Genomic DNA, 22,070 nt, shown 5'->3' on the forward strand with positions numbered 1-22,070 from the left:
GAAGTCGCAAATGGTTCAGCCCCAGATCACGTTGGACAGCTTATTTCCGCAACCTTGCACAATATTTAAAGTGACCAAAAGTGCACTTGCATATGTTTGTTGGACGTACACTAGCCTATGGACATGGAATCGTCGCTTGCAAATCAAGTCGAGACGCTAGTATTTGTGCGGCCGGATCAAAGGCAGTGACGCCGCAGGAAGTTTCCCTAAAGTCACACTTATGTACCTGATACTTCATTCCCAAGTTTAATTCTCCTTCCCTGTGCTATGCCAAGAGTGCTGCTTTTCTTTGGCATCATCTCAGTTTCGAGCGCTTCATTCCCTGTAATGATGAATCAATAACGTTGGGCTCCACATCTCCGACCCCCCTAAAGTCCGGCCCCCTTGAAAAATGTAACGACGAAATACCCCTTTTATAAACCGATTTAAATGTAAAACTATCAACGCACAATAATACAATCATTGTCAGGCTCTCCCGGTTCGCTAACCTCTTCTCCATCGTTCAAAGCTTCTAAACAGTCCCTATTATTTTCCTGTGCTTCATAAACGTTTTTTTTGCTGACCAAAAGCTCGTTGGGATCCGGAATTACCCTTTTCCTTTTGACCGGCCGTACCGCCTCCAATTTTGCGTTTAACAAACTGATTTTTTGCTGAGCTTCAGCCAATAAGATATCCTTGGTTTCGAAGCTTTTTTGGACTTTTGCAAACAAAAGCCGTGAAGTGGCGTTACTTTTTTCGGACCGGGAAATTTCCTGTAGTTGAAGTCGAATATCTCGGGTCGTTTTAGGGGTTTTCCAAATAAGTAAAGACTGGTCGTTAATTTTTTGGGTTGGGCTTTCCGGTGTTTTATCCCTTTGGAAGCCGTTATTTTTACCTTTTTCGACGTTGGCGTTGCTATTTTCTAATAAAAAAGGGTTTAAAAGTGGTTTTGCCAAGTTCACCGGCCATAACCCCGTCGTACGCCAACCAGATTGAATGGTTTTTGCTATAAATGCTTTTGATCTGGCTTTTCGATAGCAAAGTAGAAAGTTTCGTTTCCCAACAACCGTTGAACAGCAAAACTGGTTTACAAATCCCAGGTGACGTCGATAAGCTTCCTTTAACGGCCCAAAAACCGATAAATCCAACGGTTGAAGAACGTGTGACGAATGAGGGGGTAAATATAGGAGTTGAATATTGTTTTGCAAGCAAAGAAGCATAAATTCGTCCGTTATATGTGATCCATGGCCATCCAGAACTAATAACCGCTTTTCAGGGGTTAAAGGTTGGGTATACGGAATAAACACCTTTTTTAACCATTCGATACCTGTTTCATTATTTGTCCACCCGTTTTCGGTTGCATGAAATTGCCAGGTATCGAAAGGACTTAAATCAGCTGGAAACCATTGTTGCTGTACGTTTTTCCCCTTAAATATAACGAGGGGAGGTATAACAGCCCCCGTAGCTGATACACATTCGATTATGCTCGTCCAACCCCGCGTTCCAGGCTCTTTTCGCTGTAATGGCCGGATTTTATTACGCCCTAACACCAGGCCATTAGATCCTTTGCCTTCCATTATACCTGTTTCGTCCATATTCCAACGGTTGGCCGGTTTTATAGTATCGACAACGGGATTTTTCAAATAGGACCACCAAGATTTAATTACCTCGGTTGTAGCCCCATTAACCCGGGCATTTTCTATTCGCCGGGGTCTTTGGGTTTTCAAAATTGGATATCGGGCTATAAAACGGCTAACCCAATGTTTCCCAAGGCTTTTTCTTTCTCCGGCGGCCTGAAGAATTCGTTCCGCAAAATAGCGTAGTTCTTGATGCGTTGGCGGAAGGCCTAACGCGGCCTGCGCAAGTACCCAATCTGCCAAATAGGTTTCCTGCTCCTGTGAAAGCCTTTGACAAAATCTTTTCGCTTGTTGAATTGACTGGGCCCCCTTTAAACGATCGTGAAGGGTACTCCGAGGAATACCCCATTTTTGCGAGGTTTTGTGAACTGATTTGCCATTTCTTATGTCAGAAATGGCAGCAAGAAGCTGATTTTCAGTGTACTGTTTCATTGGAAAGTTTGGAGCAAGAATCTTCAAAAATCAAGTTCTAAAGTGAAAAATTCGTCTAGATATTTATAAAATAAAACAAAGGGTTGATGTGGCTGAGTAGATATTTTTAGGGGCCGGACTTTAGGGGGGTCGGAGATGTGGAGCCCAACGTTACCCTTTCGACTTGCTCAACGTCCAAGCCAATTATTACCGGATTTGTCAGGCTCAATCTATCGTTCTTAGGCTTGCTCTACTCTCTCAAAAGTTGAGCTCTTCTCACCCATCATGGCGCCAGCATTTGTAATTGAAGCTGGCCAACAAGACTTTTGATGCAGAGTTCGCATATTAAAAAACTGCAACGAAAGTTTCAAAGGCGAGAAAAAGCCCAAGCCCCTGGCAGCCACGCAGCGCGCGGCGCTTGGTCCAGTTCCTCCAGCCACACCACGATAATCGCACCAAAGCTAACATGGCAGGTCCATTTGGAAGGAAACCGAAAAAAAGGGGCGCAAATCAAAACCCAAAAAAATCCCGAAAAAATCCCGAAAAAAACACGATCACTCGGAGGCCAGCAGTAATTAATCAAGTGCATACCTAGCAAGGGGCAGGATTGGCTAGCCAGGCTGGCGACGATAGTTTAGAGACCCATGGAAACGTGCGGGATTTAATGTCCGCGTAGTATCGAAGTAGGATTGTACCCCAATTTGGTGCCAGGGTAACGTTGCGTACCCCCTGTTCGGCACCCCCCCCTGTTCGGCACCCTGAAAATCTAACAACGAAATGCCTACTTTTATAAACTGATTTAAATATAAAATTATCAACGGACAAAAATACAATCGTTTTCACGCTTCTCCGGTTCATTAACCTCTTCTTCATCAGCTAAAGGTTCCAAATTTTCTATATCATTTTCCTGCAATCCAATAATGTTCTGTTTGTTAACCAAAAGCTCGTTTGGATCCGGAACCACCCTCCTCCTTTTAACCGGCCGTATTGCCTCCAGTTGTGCTTCCAATAAGCTGATTTTTTGCTGGGCGCTAGCCAAAAGGGTATCTTTGGCTTCGAAGCTTTTTTGGACTTTTGCAAATAAAAGACGTGAAGTAGCGTTGGTTTTGTTGGATTGGGAAAGTTTTTGCAGTTGAAGTCGGATATCTCGGGTCGTTTTAGCGGTTTTCCAAATAAGTAAAGACGGGTCGTTAATTTTTTGGGCTGGGCTTTCCGGTGTTTTATCCCTTTGCAAACCGTTGTTTTTATCTTTTATAACGTTGGCGTTGCTATTTTCTAACAAAAAAGGGCTTAAAAGTGGTTTAACCAAGTTTACCGGCCATAACCCCGTTGTACGCCAACCAGATTGAATGGTTTTTGCTATAAATGCTTTTAATCTGGCCTTTCGATAACAAAGTAGGAAATTTCGTTTTCCAATAACTGTTGAACAGCAAAATTGGCTAACAAATCCAAGTTGACGTCGATAAGCTTCTTTTAACGGCCCAAAAACCGATAGATCCAATGGTTGAAGAACGTGTGACGAATGAGGGGGTAAATATAGGAGTTGAATATTATTTTGCAAGCAAAGAAGCATAAATTCGTCCGTTATATGTGATCCATGGCCATCCAAAACTAATAACCGCTTTTCAGGGGTTAAAGGTTGGGTATACGGAATAAACACCTTTTTTAACCATTCGATAGCCGTTTGGTTATTTGTCCACCCGTTTTCGGTTGCATGAAATTGCCAATTATCGAAAGGGCTTAAATCCGTGGGAAACCATTGTTGTTGTACGTTTTTTCCCTTAAATATAACGAGGGGAGGGAGGGCAACGCCCGTAGCCGATATACATTCGATTATAGTCGTCCAACCACGCGTTCCGGGCTCTTTTCGTTGCAACGGCCGGATCCCGTTAAGCCCTAATACTAGGCCATTAGATCCTTTGCCTTCCATTATACCGGTTTCGTCCATATTCCAACGGTTTTCCGGTTTAATAGCGTTAATAACCGGGTTCGTAATATAAAGCCACCAAGATTTAATTACCTCCGTAGTAGCGCCATTAACCCGGGCGTTATCTATTCGACGGGGCCTTTGGGTTTTAAGGATTGGATAACGAGCCAAAAAACGAGTTATCCAACGTTTTCCAAGGCCTTTTGTCTCTCCGGCGGCTTGAAGAATTCGTTCGGCAAAAAAGCGTAATTCTTGATGCGTTGGCGGAAGCCCTAAAGCTGTTTGGGTAAGTACCCAATCAGCCAAATGCTTTTCCTGTTCCGTGGAAAGCCTTTGAAAAGGGCTTTGTGCTTTTTTATAAGGTTGAGAACCTTTAAGTCGACTTTGAAGTGTAGACCTAGGTATTCCCCATTTTCGGGAGGTTTTTGCAATTGGATTGCCATTATTGACGTCGTTAATTGCAGATATAAGCTGTTTTTCAGTATATTGCTTCATTGGAAAATGGAGAATTAAAATCAGAAAAAAGTAAATCCAAAAGTGACAGATTCATCGAGATATTTATAATAGAAGTTGGAGGATAAAAATAAAAGTGTTGTTATTTTTGGGTGCCGAACAGGGGGGGTGCCGAACAGGGGGTACGCAACGTTATGATATATGGTTGGAATGTTAATTGGTTCAACATCCCAGTTTTGGTTTGGGAGCCATGATTCATTCCGGCTACACATTCAAATCCAGCAAAATCTAGACCTTCTGTATAATGAAGTCCGAGATGCAAAGATTTGGATATAAATACCAGCGATGTCTTTCATCATCATGGCATGTTGGTCCAACTTGAATCATCAGTTCAAAAAAAGGCCACGTTTAACAACAGACAGCCATCAGTATGCAATTCTTCACTCTCACCCTCGCTCTCTTTACTTTGCGATTCACTACGGCTGAGCCCATTCCGGCCAATGTGGGCTTGCTCAGCGAGGCAGTAGCCGATGGACCAATGGTCGCTCGGGTCATCCTTATGAGCGCAAGCGAGGCACTGACGCCATGCTGCCAAGTTCACTTCAGAGGCAATTGCGATTGCGGCAGTTGCCCCATCGCTTCATGCAGTGTAAGTACACCAATTATCAATATAATTTAATCCAGACCATTTTGTCAGCTGCCTACTAACAAGACTTGTGGAAAAGTTCGGCGGGCAAGGCTGTAAATGTTAAAAGAAAGTGGCCTAGCCAAAATGGGGTAGGCAAGCTGGTGTTGGGTTGCCCTAAGAATGGGGCAACCTAGGCACCTTACCTACCTACTCATGGGATAGTGGGTAATTAGGGACTGGGCCGCATCGAAGGGAACATGGAAGCTTTGACGGGTACCTTGGAGAAAAGGAAACATTAAATTGGATCATCAAATGCTACGGACCCCGAAAGTCAAAATTATTATGCTCTTTACTCGGTAATATATTCAGCTTTGACAGCTACTACTGACACTAGCGAACGTGCGAAGAATACAGGAAATTAATCCAGACATCATTCGTAACGCAATCAATGGCGCCACCAATTTGGCTCAATCGCCCTTTTCCGGTCGCTCAAGCGGTCACAAGGCGACCCGGGGGCCCTATTATCAAGTTTTAGTCCTTCCAGACCTCCTAGCATTAAAGTATAAGCCTATTTCGGGTACGAGAGTTATTTGAAAGTTACTGCAGAGTTATTTGGCATCTCTTTGACAGTCATTTGACAGACGATACTGGGGACGATTAGCGTCTACTCTCAAGGAGTTCGATCCATGTCTTGCCCTTCTACCGACGTACAAAGCTAAATCGAGTCAAGTCCCAGGGGGGCGCGATCCCACATTTGGCCCTTTTGCGGCGGTAGATTGAGTCAGTGTTTGTACGAGCGCCTCCCCAGCAAGGATTTCCAGAGGTGGCAAACCCGGCGACTGCGCATCCTCCGATAAAAGTAGCACAAAAGGGATATCGAATATTCCGGAAGGGTAGCGTAGAGTTTTGCCCAAGGACAAATGGTTTGTTTTTATCAGCAGGCTTTACTGCGTGCAGCTGTATTGTATTGGCGCTACACAGGAGGCCCAAGTCGCACTGCAATCATTGCCGTTTGGTAAAGTTAGCAAGGGTCAGAGACTAGACACAAGCGACAGCGACCTGTCACTAAATAGCGGTACATGTAATTTATATGTAAACACCATACAGATTCCATGTACAAGATTTCTTTGTAGTAATCGCAGCTGGCTTGACACACCGCGTGACACACCTCGTGGCACACAGCGTGGCGTGTCACACAACCTTTCTAATTGGATCGTTTGAATCCCATAGGGCTTCTACGTTTTAGTGTCCAATCAGGCGAACGCATTCACGGTACATTGATTTTGTAACCAAGTCCCTATCAAGTACCCCTAGGTACACGAATAATGACAGGTCGCTGTGGTCAGTGTCAAGTTGCTGACACGCGCTAACTTTACCAAAGCTTAAGGTTTGCAGGACGACTTTACTACCACGTACTTAGCCTTCGCGCGGTATACCTGATTGGGAGGGGCGCCAAATCCGGCGGGTGCAACACCAGGTTCTCTTTTTGTTCTAGATGTAAGCCTTGTTATGGTTTGGGCAAAACCAATAAAAGGTCCAAGAGTAATTCACTTTTGTAAAATTCAGCGGGTTCTAAAAGGTTCAACCGCAGTACATTTGTATAATACGTCCTCCCATTTTATTCCTGGTAAATTTACACAGAGGTATGTACTATAATGACTAAAGACAGTGATTTTTGAACATTTCTTTTCGGTCTACCAAATTCTATTAAAGAGAATTACCAACTAGAGAAATAAGCTTTATTCAAAGGTATCGCTCGGATAAAGCTGATTAGTATTGAATATTTGAATATATAATTGCTCGGAAAGGTAGAATAGAATGGCGATGTGTTTTAGATGCTCTTCGTTTCTTTGCATTGTATATTTCTATTTCTCTTCAACAACTCCGAATTGCTGAAAATTTTCAATTCGTTAATTTGTTCGCTTTTCTAATGCCATTATCAACAGAGTTCAGCGATTCTAGAAACTCTTCTGTCATAGACTGCGTTGTCCAACAACCTTTATTCATTGTACTCCTGCCTCCAGTGCTACTGCTGGTCCTACTGCCTCTGCAGTCGAAACTCCGGAGGGCTTTCATCTCCCTAGGGACCGAGGCTCAAATCCCGACCATGGTGACTCAAATGAAACCACCGTTGGGGCCAGGCCATGGTTGACGCATTGGAATTTTGCAACTGTTTGGAAGCATCCTCCACTGATTTGTTGCAAGATAGGATACAAAGAACCGAGGGCAGGTTCTCGGAAGGCGCTGCGTGGCTCGCCTCGTCGCATCTTCATCAATGCCGACCGACATCTCCAAACTAGAAAACTGGTTCATCCATAACGTTGAGCTCCACATCTCCGACCCCCCTAAAGTCCGGCCCCTAAAAATATCTACTCAGCCACGTCAACCCTTTGTTTTATTTTATAAATATCTAGACGAATTTTTCACTTTAGAACTTGATTTTTGAAGATTCTTGCTCCAAACCTTCCAATGAAACAGTACACTGAAAATCAGCTTCTTGCTGCCATTTCTGACATAAGAAATGGCAAATCAGTTCACAAAACCTCGCAAAAATGGGGTATTCCTCGGAGTACCCTTCACGATCGTTTAAAGGGGGCCCAGTCAATTCAACAAGCGAAAAGATTTTGTCAAAGGCTTTCACAGGAGCAGGAAACCTGTTTGGCAGATTGGGTACTTGCGCAGGCCGCGTTAGGCCTTCCGCCAACGCATCAAGAACTACGCTATTTTGCGGAACGAATTCTTCAGGCCGCCGGAGAAAGAAAAAGCCTTGGGAAACATTGGGTTAGCCGTTTTATAGCCCGATATCCAATTTTGAAAACCCAAAGACCCCGGCGAATAGAAAATGCCCGGGTTAATGGGGCTACAACCGAGGTAATTAAATCTTGGTGGTCCTATTTGAAAAATCCCGTTGTCGATACTATAAAACCGGCCAACCGTTGGAATATGGACGAAACAGGTATAATGGAAGGCAAAGGATCTAATGGCCTGGTGTTAGGGCGTAATAAAATCCGGCCATTACAGCGAAAAGAGCCTGGAACGCGGGGTTGGACGAGCATAATCGAATGTGTATCAGCTACGGGGGCTGTTATACCTCCCCTCGTTATATTTAAGGGGAAAAACGTACAGCAACAATGGTTTCCAGCTGATTTAAGTCCTTTCGATACCTGGCAATTTCATGCAACCGAAAACGGGTGGACAAATAATGAAACAGGTATCGAATGGTTAAAAAAGGTGTTTATTCCGTATACCCAACCTTTAACCCCTGAAAAGCGGTTATTAGTTCTGGATGGCCATGGATCACATATAACGGACGAATTTATGCTTCTTTGCTTGCAAAACAATATTCAACTCCTATATTTACCCCCTCATTCGTCACACGTTCTTCAACCGTTGGATTTATCGGTTTTTGGGCCGTTAAAGGAAGCTTATCGACGTCACCTGGGATTTGTAAACCAGTTTTGCTGTTCAACGGTTGTTGGGAAACGAAACTTTCTACTTTGCTATCGAAAAGCCAGATCAAAAGCATTTATAGCAAAAACCATTCAATCTGGTTGGCGTACGACGGGGTTATGGCCGGTGAACTTGGCAAAACCACTTTTAAACCCTTTTTTATTAGAAAATAGCAACGCCAACGTCGAAAAAGGTAAAAATAACGGCTTCCAAAGGGATAAAACACCGGAAAATCCAACCCAAAAAATTAACGACCAGTCTTTACTTATTTGGAAAACCCCTAAAACGACCCGAGATATTCGACTTCAACTACAGGAAATTTCCCGGTCCGAAAAAAGTAACGCCACTTCACGGCTTTTGTTTGCAAAAGTCCAAAAAAGCTTCGAAACCAAGGATATCTTATTGGCTGAAGCTCAGCAAAAAATCAGTTTGTTAAAAGCAAAATTGGAGGCGGTACGGCCGGTCAAAAGGAAAAGGGTGATTCCGGATCCCAACGAGCTTTTGGTCAGCAAAAAAAACGTTTATGAAGCACAGGAAAATAATAGGGACTGTTTAGAAGCTTTGAACGATGGAGAAGAGGTTAGCGAACCGGGAGAGCCTGACAATGATTGTATTATTGTGCGTTGATAGGTTTACATTTAAATCGGTTTATAAAAGGGGTATTTCGTCGTTACATTTTTCAAGGGGGCCGGACTTTAGGGGGGTCGGAGATGTGGAGCCCAACGTTATAGCTAGCCGATGCATGATTCAATGTACACTTCAAGCTTCGCTTTTAGGCGGGCAACATCTTTAACATGCAAATCGCCTGCTGGTCTACCACATATTATTTCCAAAAAGAGACTATCGGACCAGTTGTACCGCGTGGAAGCTGCCTCGCAATGCGTGACCCATCATAGTGAATGTCGACGTACGTTGTGCTATCGGGCAGCGAGCTAAGCTTAAGTATTTCGAATGACTGAAGACACGAAACTTGTTGACTTTGCTGTATGGTTTAGTCGCGAGACTGGCCGATGGTTGAACTTTTGGAGCTTCCCGCTCGTCACCGCCAGCGAGTGAAATGGTACAACATTTGCCGGCCCTTCGAGGTGTCCAACCCATTCATTGTACTCGTATCTGAGCTGGAAAGAAAAAGAGAAATGAACCAATTGTTACTGCCGGTCAAACCGCCGAGTGGACTCAGTGGTAAAATGTCGGCTTGAGAATCACCAGGAGGATCAGGCGTGCTGAGAGGCTTGCACATCAGATCAGGCCAAAACAACAATATATGCAATTCTATAAGCATTTATATAATAATTCTATAATTCTAAAGTAGTTCTATACGTAATTCTATAAACATGTCTATAAACAAACCCAAAAGCAAATCTATAAGCAATATAAAAACTCTTAAAAACCCCGTTATCCTGTGACCAATGAGAGGCTGAATGTCGTCCTGAAGCCGAGCGAGCATCAATCACATATTGAAATGTGCCGTGTCGGGTACGGAAAGCAGTAAGATGCTCTGAGCCAACTTTAACGTTCAGACCCTGAGATCACCAGACTTGGCCAATAACCCTAGAAAAAGCTAGTATCTCCCGTACCTGTGGCTTGATGATGACTTTTGCACAAGCTTTGTATTACTCTTCACGGAGTTCCATGAAAACACTCCTCCTCTTGAAGTCTGTTTTGGCGCCATAATTGTGGACTGCTTGATAATTTCGGATCTTAAGTTGCCACCGCCTCCTCTGAGTCTATCGATGACATCCATGGGATCTTCGTCATCGGAATCGTCACCAGCACCGTGACCGCTAGGGCCGGGACCGCCGGAACCAAAGCCGGGACCGCCAGGACCGCCAGGACCGCCAGGACCGCCAGGACCGCCAGGACCGCCGTGGCCGTGGGCCCGAGCTGAGTATCCTCCATCCGAGCGACGAGCCAACGGCTGGCTGACAATTCCGGACGCCAGGGCAGAGATCGTGATGAAAATGGAAACGCGCATTTTGATAATAATGTCAAAAAGACAAAAATAATTTTGAAGGATTAAGGAAAGAAGAAGAAGCTGTAAATGGCCCTGTGATGACTGATGATGTTGAGAGCTTGGGTGATGTGGAATTGGCAATCCGTCGATGCCAGTACGTTGGTATGTAGTTATATAGAAAAGAAGGTGTAAATGATTAGCCGGACTTTGATTTTGAATTGTTAAATATAACATGGTATTTCATGCGACCATGACTCTAATAATATGCAGGCGGCTATTTTAGGTAAGTAGCATAAATTGTAAATTAGGCTCTCGGACATCTGGCTCTGATTTAAAATCTGCTTTTTAATACATTAAACTTTATGTATAAAGTAAAATGCAGCACAAATTAACGAATTTAATATAATGCTTGTATTTTATAGTTTCCCTTGTACAGACTATTTTTATGCGCATTAATATATAAATACGAAATGAATTTATAAGAGTATATAATTAGATACTAATACTACATACAAATTAAATAGCTTTATAAATAAAAGCAAAGTAATCTATATGGAATGCACATTTTTAAACAAAGAAATTTCGAATAGTACAAGTTAAGACTATAGTATAGTAGAATAATAAATAGAACGGACGAGAAAAAAATAAATTGCTATATAAAAAGTACAGATGCTTGCTTTTAATACTTCAAATGGGACTTATTTGAGAAACAAAAAAAGAAAAAGAAAAAGAAAAAATCTGTTTCGTATGAATTTCAACAATGCAGCCACTATTACCGCCTAACATATCTACTCTCTTCCAAACTGTCGGTTGAACATCTCTTCCACTTTTATTGTATTGTCACACTCTTAGCGTTGTTACCCTTTTCAAAATGAGGTTCCACTTTATCACGGTTTGTACCCTGATTTCCGGAGTTGTAAGCCTGGGGGGGACGAGGCTTTGGAAGGGGAAGGAGAAGAAGGTGGATCGTTATGCGCAGTGCCTTGATCAATGTTGGAAGACACCGCAAGGCAAAGGGGATACAAACGACCATTACAATTATTGCTGTGAGTTTTGCGAACCATATGCTCACAACAACGACTATGTCCCTCCCCCTCAGGGAGCCGGAGCCTTGGCCAGTCACCATAACAACTACAACACCTACGACACCGGCCCCTATCAGGGGGGCAATTATGTGTCTTCAACAGAGCAAAATATAGTTATAGCCCCCGAAATGACGGCAAAGGGGTTTTTCTGCGCAAAGAATACCGTCAACGTCCATAATCATTACACCTACCATGTCCACTACTCACCAGCAAATGATCCCCGTTAAGCTACGCTGCTGAGGTCAAGGACAGTTTTCGGTCGACCTTGACGTTATTGAAGAAGAGGTAAGGGCTGGCACGTCGGTACCAAAGGCAGTGCCGTGAACCAAGGAAAACTGACATGCTGGCACAAACCCAGGACTGAAATGCTTTTGTAGGCCATTGCAGGCCCGATCAGACTTCAACTTGGTTTCTTAAAGCCAGTCGACTCTGCTCTGAAGCTCAGTCGATTCGTCACCGGTCGGACCCGCGTCGGACAGGGGCCATTGGAAGGGAATGGCTCTGCAAATCTGGTTGCTCCGGGATTTTGTTGTTGATGACTGGGTCGGTCTCTTGGTCGTACCAAAGCGGCTCATCTTTTTTTTTAGTAGTAGTAGTAGTAGTAGTAGTATTAGTTAACGCCGGGCTCGGCCCGGCTTGTTAGCCGGCCGTTAGCAACCTCCCGAGGGGTATCTCGGCGCGCGTTCTATCTTCTTTATTTACACAGGGGGAAAACAAGGAGGGCAGAGGCGGATCGTGCCTGACCGGGTTCGGGCCCGGTCCTGCTTAGGGGGTTAGTTCACTGACGCGACCCCGTGCCTAAGGTGCACGGAGGGTTCGTCTGACGGCTTGTGCCGTGAAGTGTGGGTGAAAAGGCAGTAAGTCTATTCCTCGTCAGAGTTCGAGTCGTTTACGATCGGTGTCCCTAGGCGTAAAGTGCGTTCGTGGCGCGCGGGGCGCTGGCGGGCCGCTCTGGGGCGGGCGCTGAAGTAGTTGGTGGCTATCGAAAACGCCTCAAAGCTTTTCGGTTGCCCGAAGCTTGTCTGGAAGAATTTCCAGCGTTGGGCGCGATTTGGCGGCCCGGCCGGCCGGTCGTTATTAGGCCACGGCCAGTTTCTCCACACCGCCCGCGAATAGCGGCAGTGCACCGGGTGCTCAGGGGAGGTCCGCTTCCAGCACCAGGCACACGAGGTGTTTGCATCCTGGTGGTTGAAACGGTCATGGTAGGCTTTGAAATCGCCGTGGCCGGTCCTCATGGCCAAATAATGGCCCAGTAGGGGTCTTGGCAAACGCAGTTCCTCGGGCTCCTTTCTCGGTGTGTATTGGAATTTCCATTCCCTATATGCGGGGGACCGTTCACAGAGTTCTTTACGCCACCAGTCCTTCTCTATATTCGAAAGAATGGCTCTGAGGACCGTGCCGGCACCGCTATACGTGGTTTGCTGAGCCCTCGGGTCTGGGTCCGGCGGTCCGGCGGAGCCGGCCTTGGCCAGCTCGTCAGCCCGGTCGTTTCCCGGGATTCCCTGGTGCCCAGGGCAATAGACTAGTAGAGTGACCTTGGAGGCCCCGTAAAATATACCATAGTCCATGGATCCAAACCACCCGGCTTAGGGTACTTGGTTATCGTGTCTTGTGACTGTCGACGGCCGTCTTTGTCTACTGGATGCGGTATCGTTACCTAGACACCTTACCTATCCAACTCCCATGGAGAAATAGCACAAGAGACGGGTTGTCGACTTTGATATCTGTGGCAGTATACATAAAAAAAAAGATGACAACTCTCTCCCGTACACAAAATTTTCAGTATGGGCGCACGGACCATGCTGTTAACGTTTGCGCGGGACTTCCGCCTGTAGCCCTAACAGGCGCGCACACACGAAAAACTCTTCAACCTGTCGCCCTAAGCACCGTCACTACACGGAACGCCTTTCCTCGCAACACCCATGTATAATCGACAGATCTCCCCTTTGACGAGTTTTCCACTGATCGCGGTGAAGGAAGAGTCCGATCGGCGGTTCGGCGCGCCACCCGCATAGAGGCGCACAAGACAAGGCCCAATCTCGCGATGCGAGCCAGCGTGGCACAAAAAAACTTTGCCAGCCGGAAAGGCAGGCGTCCTTCCCCGGAAGGCTAGACAATACGGTTTAAAAGAAAGGGAAATTAGGCTGAGAACCACCCGACGGTTCTTCGAATCGACAGGGCACCCTCTCACCCCCTCACACCTTCTGGGATTGCCTGCAGCGAGGAGGTAGTGCCGTTACGGGGGTTGGTTAGTTGTACGTGGACCGGAAGCACTGTGCCGGCGCGGCAGTCTCCAAAGGGTCCCGACAGCAAGACGTGGTCGGCCCATTGCTGGAGACGGCTTTGGGTAACGGGAAGCAAGAAACGTGGGCACGGCCTTGGTTCGCACCCTTGGTACACCCCGTGGACGGTGGGCCGTGGTGGAATAGTGTGACTGAGGCGCCCCATGCTTCTCACTCGCACTGGGAATCTGCGCCGGGTCTGGAGGACGGGAAGAACTCGATTGCATTCATGTCCACATTGTGGCGCTGGGCTAGCCCAGGAACCAACGGGGGACTAAGCTGTGGATGGACATGTACGGGGTGTCGCCGGCTTTTCGAAGCTTTCTACTCGCACTAGGGACGTACACCGGGGCAGATGATGTCGTCGGCATGTTAGGCGGAAGAGACGCTATTTTAGCCGGAGAGGACGGATGCGCGCGTCGGTCTACCAAGAGGCCTTTTTGTGGATGCGGTAGGCTTAAGGTGCAAACCTTGTATTTACGTGGCAGGCTGGGTATCCAGCGACTAGGAGGGCTCTAGCTGGCCTGTCCGTTAGAGGGTCTGGTCCAACCCTGTGACTATAGTTTACTGTAGGAAATGCAAGGAAGACCCCTACTGGGCCATTATTTGGCCATGAGGACCGGCCACGGCGATTTCAAAGCCTACCATGACCGTTTCAACCACCAGGATGCAAACACCTCGTGTGCCTGGTGCTGGAAGCGGACCTCCCCTGAGCACCCGGTGCACTGCCGCTATTCGCGGGCGGTGTGGAGAAACTGGCCGTGGCCTAATAACGACCGGCCGGCCGGGCCGCCAAATCGCGCCCAACGCTGGAAATTCTTCCAGACAAGCTTCGGGCAACCGAAAAGCTTTGAGGCGTTTTCGATAGCCACCAACTACTTCAGCGCCCGCCCCAGAGCGGCCCGCCAGCGCCCCGCGCGCCACGAACGCACTTTACGCCTAGGGACACCGATCGTAAACGACTCGAACTCTGACGAGGAATAGACTTACTGCCTTTTCACCCACACTTCACGGCACAAGCCGTCAGACGAACCCTCCGTGCACCTTAGGCACGGGGTCGCGTCAGTGAACTAACCCCCTAAGCAGGACCGGGCCCGAACCCGGTCAGGCACGATCCGCCTCTGCCCTCCTTGTTTTCCCCCTGTGTAAATAAAGAAGATAGAACGCGCGCCGAGATACCCCTCGGGAGGTTGCTAACGGCCGGCTAACAAGCCGGGCCGAGCCCGGCGTTAACTAATACTACTACTACTACTACTACTCTACTAGTCTACTCTAGTCTAGATTGGCCTGTCAGTGTTGATGGGGCTCGAAATAGAAAAGAATATACAACTGGACCAGACACGGAATCCCCAGATTCCAACCACCCAACGCTCTGAAAACTTTGCTCCATCTACCAGTTCTTAAACAGGTCCTTCATGCCAGCCCAGATCTCCTCGCCGCTGGGGACGATGTTGTCAGGCGAGATGACGAAGCCGCCCTCCGCGGCGCCCTGGGGCCTCATCTCAAAGGCCCACGGCAGCTCGGAGCCGAGCACGTCGGCGACCCAGTCGTTGCTGCCACCGGCGGTCTGGTAGATGGTGGTGCAGGTGGGGCCGTAGACAAAGTCGAGCCCGTTGGTGGCCTTGATGGCGGCCGCGACGCCGCCGGCCAGCTCCATCTGGCGCTCCAGGCCCTCGGCCACGGCCGTGCAGCTGTAGCCGTAGGGCAGCAGGATCAGCTGCGAGTACGAGTGCCAGTCGACGTAGAACTTGACGCCCTGGGCCGCGTTGACGGCCATCAGCTGGTCCACCAGGACCTTGTTCTCGGGCGTGTCGCCGGGGGCCTCGCCGCGGTACGTCTCGGAGCAGCTGTTGGTCGAGCTGCCGCCGGGGATGTCCCACTGGTTGGGCCAGTTGCGGTTCACGTCGGTGCCCACGCACGAGGCGCCAGTGCGCACTTGGCGGTTCTTGCGCCAGAGACGGTTGGTGGTGTGGGTGTAGACGAAACCTGAACGAGGTCGTCAGCGGGGATTGGCTATCGTTGGCTGGGGGTGGGGATATATGATAAAACTTACCATCGGGGTTGACCACAGGGATGATGTAAAAGTCGTACTGGTCCAGGATGTTGACGGAGCACTTGCTCTTGAGGTAGCCAGAGACAAGCTTGTACGCCATGTACTCGACCGTCTATCCAGGATTGGTCAAGTGTTAGCTAGCACCTAGTCTACTCGCCGCTTTCTCAGCCGGCAGATGCAAAAAAAAGAAAGAAAAACAAAACATACCGGTGCAGTGATCCACTCGCGAGCGTGGACGGTTCCGTGCCAGACAACAGCCTCATTCTTCCCCTTGCCCGCCTTGCCCCACAGGTGGATTCCCATTATGTCCCTGCCCTCGAGCGACTTTCCCGCGACAAAAGTCTCCGAGTTGTCGGGGAAGGCAGCCTGCAGGTCCTCCAGAAAGGCAAAGTGCTCCTCGAGGACGTGGTACGAGTCAAAGTACGACATGTCGGGGAGCGGGGCGGCCTCGTCGCGCTTCTTGATGGTGCGGACGTAGGGCTTGGTCTCGCCCTCGGCGCGAATGTCGCGGCCCAGGTCCTCGTTGATCAGCTTCATCTCGACGCCCAGGGCCTCGAGCGTGGCCACCGAGTCGGGCGACACGGCGACGTCGATGTGGTCGTGCCGGTCGTCGCAGGCCAGCGACACGGCCGACGGCATCTGGTTGATGGCCGCAGTCACCGCGTCGTACTTGGCCGCGTCCGAGCCCACGTCCAGCTGGTACACCTTGTAGCCGTCGTACATGCCCGCCCGCTTCTCGAGCGGCGACGCCGTCGGCGACGCACCGGTCAGAGAGGCCAGCGCCGCCACGGCGGCCGCCGCACTGCTGAGTGTGAACTTCATCTTTGGTCAAACGAGAGGCGGGGTCGGTTCAGGGGAAGTCGGGGCGGGACCGATGGGGGGAGAAAGAGAGCAGGAGGGCGCGATGAGAGGGGGGTCGGGGAGATGGGGTTGCTTTTTATCTGCTGGGTTGCCAAGTCACCTAGCTCGGGTGACGGCGACTAGAAGGCAATAACTTGGTGATGATGATGACGATGACGGACCGCATTCTTGGACCAGCCAATACCCACTAGAAAGCTGCATGGATTCTGGCGAGTTTCCTTTTTCTCTCTGGACGGCTGCATTGGCAACCCCAAGAATTTGACTTGGCGCTGCTGCGAGCCTATAAAAAGAAGACGGAGGTTAGGGTAGTCGGTTGCCGGCTGGCAGCCCAGGCAATCTATACCACCAATGCAGTAAGTCTTGTCCTGTCAGACCTCCTTTATCTTGTGTGGCCTGCAAGGCACAATTGCGCTACCCCAATCTTTGACCCTTTTTTTTCTCGGGGGTCAATTCTTCCCTTACATGTCTGCTTAGCCCATATTGTTGTTTGTACGTAGCGAGGTACCTACCTACCTAGGTATGTAGGTAGTACTGATTCTAGGTAGGAAGCCGACCAGCCAGCCACATCTGCAATTGCTTCTCCCGCAACCTCCAAACAAACACATAAAAGATTACAAAAGAAAGGATGCAATGACAACATCCAACTTCTCAGGAAGCCACTGTTTTACGACCTTCCCGAATCGTCCTGCCTCCCCCGCACCGCCTCCTCAATGCCGCGCCGTTTAGCCCCAGCCGCCGAGCCTTTTCGGTGGAGCTGCTGAATGTTCACCTGCAGGATTAGGCTCCCCCTGTCTTGTTGCCTTGTTGATGTTTTGTGACACGGGCGACACGGGCTTTAGATTAATATTTGAGATCCATGGGATTCGTGTGAAGCTGTTCCTGTTTCTCTTCGCTTATCATTCCTGCGTCTGCCTATGGTTCGCAATCAGACCACCATAGTCAAATGCAATCTCCCGAGACAAGTGAAAGGGCTTGGAATTTCCGTTGTCAAATCATCGCCAATATGTATTTCGGTCTCCTAACTGGCAGGAGTTGCATTGCATGTACGGTGCCACCCCAGATAAAATAAATGTGCCAGAATAATCATCATCGATCTTGCCCAGCGCGATTTCAAAAGGCCAATTTCAAGCACTTTTGTCAAGTTGATTACAAAGAAAATAAACAACACAAAACAGGGGCGGAGAGCACCGAATTTGCCCTCGGCAGCATGACAGCCTACTTTTCCCGCCCAAGTACCAAGACAAGTCAATTCCCCTGTCATGAGGTCCCTATAAAGGCTGCCGCGGTCTCCAGAACCGCACGCCCAGTCACTGTGGCTGCAGCTGTTACCGCCGCCGCCGTAGTCGTTGCATTGTGTGAGTCGCTGCTGCCACCGCCGAGCAGATTGGCCGCCTCAGCATTCGGATAAAAGAAGGCGGCAACCGCAATAATGACATACGCGCAACATCTATATGAATTTTTGCTGTCAGCCTTTCAGGTCTCACAAACATGGAACAATGGCATGCAACTTACAACAAAGCACCCTCCAGATAGTTACTCCGCCCGTCAAGAACGAGGAAGTTGACGATAAACGCGCTCACGAACATGCTGACCGTCTCAAACAGCGTAAAGTATAGCGACATCTCCTTGCCCATGCACCACCCTAGGATGACGACGAGCGGTGTAATGAAGATTGCGATTTGAATAGAGCTTCCCAAGGCAACACCGATTGCAAGATCCATCTTGTTCTTCATTGCCACTGTCACGGCCGTGGTGTGCTCGGCCGCATTGCCCACAATAGGCAGGAGGATGAGACCGATAAAGGCTTCCGATACGGCTGATCCCTCGTGCACCACCTCATTGATGGCATCTACCATGAACTCGGCGCACACTGCGACCAGACCCGTCGAGACGAGCAGGAGCAGAACTGCAGTGGTTCGCGAAATGTCATTGTGCTCATCGTCGTCGACCTCACGCTTACCCATGCCGCCGTTGTCGTCGCCGGCCGACTGGGTTCGCTGGTGGCTGTTGACAATGACGGGAATTATGGGCGGAATAGCGCCAGGTGCTAAACGTTGGTTCTGTTCAAAGTTCGGCAGAGACGATGCACGCCGGGGTCCCCGATGGCTCTGGCCGGTAGATGGGGCTGCCGCAGGACCGATCGATGACGGATTTTGCGGCGGGCGCTGTGTAAAGACATTCTGTGACATGGTCTTGGGGAGTGTCGGTCGCAAAGCTCGAAGGAGAAATGGTCGCTGCGGTGTTTCCGTCTGAGCCTCAATGCTGGGGGAAACGGCAAAGTCCACACGGCGCGGCTCTCCATCGGCGTCTGCAACCGCTAGGTTATTATTTGGTGTGGCCACTGAGTTTTGCTGCTCGTCCTTCCTAGAAGATACCGCGCCATTGGAGCGGCGACGTTTGTGGTGCTTCCTTCGTTTGCGATCCTTCTTGAGATGACGGTCTCCGCCTGAACCTCCCTCTCCCTCGTCATCAGCCGGGACTGCTTCTACGAGTTCGGACGGAACCAAGACGATTTCCGGTGACGGTTGAGCCGAAACTGGCTCGTCTGGACTGGCAACCTTTTCAGCTGTAGAGGAACCCTCGGCGGATGGTCCAGTACTCTGGGAAGATATACTATGCTTCCTAGTAGTAGCTCTCCTGATTTTCCTCTTGATACGTTTGGCTGTGCTGCGTGAACGCCCCGAAGAGTCCGAGTCCGAAGATGACGAGCTCGAAGAATCGGAGCTCGAGGAGTTGAAGTAGTTGGCTGCTGGTCCGGGTACCATCTCCTGATCAATGATATGTTGAGGCGTGGATTCGTACATGTAGGCATGTGATCTCAGCTGGAATACAAGGTAAAGGGCGTACACCAGTAGCAGGATTACACTGGTACCCCGAGACACCTGCAGAACCTTGTCGTCTGCGAGATCCGTGTTGCCTAGACGTTTGGCGGTCAGCATGTCACTTGGTACCATATCTGGACGAGCCGTTGTACGGGTACAACATGCAATGTCTGCAATGGCGTTTGCATTCTTGGCATTCATCTCATACTGTATGACCGTTCATCGCATCACGATCTGGTGGGTTTTGCCAAGCATATATAGATCGGGTTCCTTACTAAAGCTGGCATGGAATGCAGTTGGGAGCAACAAGCTCATGACGGCCAGACTCAGCAGGCAGGAACTCATCTGGGTGACGGTTGAGTTGTAGATCTGCTCTCGGAAGCGCAGGCCACCGAGCAGAAAACACATGCCCAGAATTAACAGTAGATTGGCCAATATTGACCCCAATAGCGAGGCCTGCACAATTCGGATCTCTATAGAGTGCCCGTGTTAGTTTTTGCAGCTGTCCAGATCGATAGCAATTATAAATGACAGGTAGATACGTACCATTCTTTACAAGAGCAATGATGAAAATGATCAGCTCCACAGCGTTGCCAAATGTGACATTCAGCAACGCGCCCACAGTGTCGCCAAGTCTACGTGCGACGCTCTCGGTCGCGTGGGACAGCAGTCCAGCCAAGGGGACAATTGCAATGGCGTTCATGGCAAAAATAATGCCGCCGGACAAATGTGCAAAGCGCGCCGCGATGCCGACGGGCACGAAAACGAGAAGCACATTCAAGTAGTTGGACAACAAAATGTCCTTGACCGTGATTCCAAAGCGCGCGGCTACATTTTTTTGTTTGTAGTCATTTTTAGGCCTGGCGCCTCCGACGCCGCCGCCTAAGGCGGACGGGGAGGGGTCGAGGGTACTTGTCGCGACATCATCGCGAGTGCTGCTGAAATTATTTCCACCGGCTGTAGTGCCCGAGTGAGTACTGGGCGCGATTGATCGGTTTCCCGATGCGTTGGTGGCCTGCCGGGATGGCTGCTTGTGGAATTCGGTGGTCGAAGGGGCTCGGCCGTGGGCTTTTTCTCGCGCCCATCTGCGGATACGGTCTAGACGAACAACCATCAATCGTCGTTAGTACTGTGAAGTAGTCCGAATGCAGGAATACTGCAGTTTTGAGGAAAAATTAAAGTCGGAAAGCGTGCCGAAGCGATTCAGGCGGGTGTCGACACGAGCAAAGAGTACATACGCATTTCTTACACACCAATGGACACCGAGTCGCGGGCGCTGGGGATGAGAGGTCTTATCGCGTGATGGAACAACCTCCAAAAGCTTGGTGGGTTCAGGAAAAGTAACTGGAGATTTTGGGGGTCGGATGTCGGCTTCACAACGAATCAACGCCACAGGTTGTACGCTAAGCTTTTGCCAGCAGTAGACAAGACTTGGGGGGCCGCCTCGGCGAAATCTTGGATGCCACGCCAAATGCAAGGGCAGGTATTTCGACGATCAACCAGCCAATTATTTATGGAGATTGGGGAGGCGAAAAAGGACAAGGCCAAAAAGAAACGAAACAAAGTTGAAGACCTTTTGACCTTTTCCTTCAGATGTTGTACTGCTAGGTTGATCAAGATCCAGGTGAGAAACAACAAAAGAAAGTGGATGGCGAAACGAAAAAGCGTTGCAGTCGGGCCTTATCTCGCCCCGTCCATGTCATAATGGTCGTCAGTCGTCACCTTCGCCCATCCAAACAACCCTGGCCCTCCCTTCACTTCGGACTAAAAGAAACAATTTGCCTCTTTGAACAATCAACAGACAACGTGTACCTGGAATGGGCCAAGACGACCAACCAGACAGTACAGACCCATCTAATGTGGGCCTGCAGGACCGTGACACCTCAACTCTTTCTTACTTACCTTGGACAGAGGCAACTGGGGATGAGATGCCGCTGGCCTAAGTGGCTTTCACTGACCCGCGATTGCACCTGCCGCTGCGCCGCAACGACTAGGGCTACGTCATCTCTCAACCCGCCAAGCTAATACGGTAATGAGCTGGGGATGCGAGGCACGTGCTTTTGTTTTGTTTGTAACGATCCCGACGGTTTCAGCGAGGTTTACCCCAGCCGCTACCCTGCAATACTATCCAACCAAGCTGCCCCCCAAATCTACATCTGCTGCTGGCCTCATTTCACACACACAATTCTTGTAAGCCAGAGACGGACAGTTTTTGTCGTCGGGTTCGGTATCTGCAGGACCTACGATGCAACTCGACGTGGCCGACATATGGTTTTCGCTTGGGACTAGCGTGGAAACCCTACAGTAGTCCGTCCATCGCCTACTCCGTACTTTCTCGACTTTTTGTCCGTAGTATGTACCTAGGTAGGTAGGTATGTATGTGCATCCATCTGCTTTTCATTTCGTCCCATGATACGTACCATCCAATGGGTCAGCAATCTCCCAGACAGCACATGACGAAAGGGAGAATATTTAAACGAGTGCTCACCAATAGCAGGACACTCAGAGTCAGTTTCTCCATTCCACTC

At 49.0% G+C, this 22,070-nt stretch overlaps 5 protein-coding genes across 5 annotated transcripts; 2 read left to right on the top strand and 3 right to left on the bottom strand.

The window, feature by feature from the left end:
- Window positions 1-4,837: 4,837 nt before the first annotated feature.
- On the top strand, window positions 4,838-5,815 carry MGG_17580 (uncharacterized protein; the record flags this gene model as incomplete). The annotated part of the gene is made up of 2 exons (XM_003719215.1): window positions 4,838-5,056; window positions 5,666-5,815. The coding sequence occupies 2 exons, from the start codon at window positions 4,838-4,840 to the stop codon at window positions 5,813-5,815; spliced, it is 369 nt and encodes a 122-aa protein (XP_003719263.1).
- A 4,231-nt stretch (window positions 5,816-10,046) lies between these two features.
- MGG_08715 (uncharacterized protein) lies at window positions 10,047-10,460 on the bottom strand (the record flags this gene model as incomplete). The annotated part of the gene is made up of 1 exon (XM_003719216.1): window positions 10,047-10,460. The coding sequence occupies one exon, from the start codon at window positions 10,458-10,460 to the stop codon at window positions 10,047-10,049; it is 414 nt and encodes a 137-aa protein (XP_003719264.1).
- Window positions 10,461-11,310: 850 nt separating this feature from the next.
- MGG_15376 (uncharacterized protein) lies at window positions 11,311-11,751 on the top strand (the record flags this gene model as incomplete). Its single annotated transcript, XM_003719217.1, has 1 exon — window positions 11,311-11,751. One exon carries the CDS (start codon window positions 11,311-11,313, stop codon window positions 11,749-11,751), a length of 441 nt encoding a protein of 146 aa, XP_003719265.1.
- Window positions 11,752-15,043: 3,292 nt separating this feature from the next.
- MGG_08711 (carboxypeptidase A2) lies at window positions 15,044-17,406 on the bottom strand. The gene is made up of 3 exons (XM_003719218.1): window positions 16,067-17,406; window positions 15,860-15,971; window positions 15,044-15,792 (listed from the first exon to the last, which is right to left on the bottom strand). Exons 1-3 carry the CDS (start codon window positions 16,679-16,681, stop codon window positions 15,197-15,199), a joined length of 1,323 nt encoding a protein of 440 aa, XP_003719266.1. The 5' UTR covers window positions 16,682-17,406; the 3' UTR covers window positions 15,044-15,196.
- Window positions 17,407-17,637: 231 nt separating this feature from the next.
- On the bottom strand, window positions 17,638-21,325 carry MGG_08710 (vacuolar calcium ion transporter). Its single transcript, XM_003719219.1, has 5 exons — window positions 20,781-21,325; window positions 20,089-20,640; window positions 19,818-20,015; window positions 18,233-19,637; window positions 17,638-18,167 (listed from the first exon to the last, which is right to left on the bottom strand). Exons 1-5 carry the CDS (start codon window positions 20,782-20,784, stop codon window positions 17,978-17,980), a joined length of 2,349 nt encoding a protein of 782 aa, XP_003719267.1. The 5' UTR covers window positions 20,785-21,325; the 3' UTR covers window positions 17,638-17,977.
- Between the last annotated feature and the right edge of the window lie 745 nt (window positions 21,326-22,070).

The sequence above is a fragment of the Pyricularia oryzae genome, chromosome 6 (assembly GCF_000002495.2).
Source record: "Pyricularia oryzae 70-15 chromosome 6, whole genome shotgun sequence".
Classification (NCBI taxonomy): domain Eukaryota; kingdom Fungi; phylum Ascomycota; class Sordariomycetes; order Magnaporthales; family Pyriculariaceae; genus Pyricularia; species Pyricularia oryzae.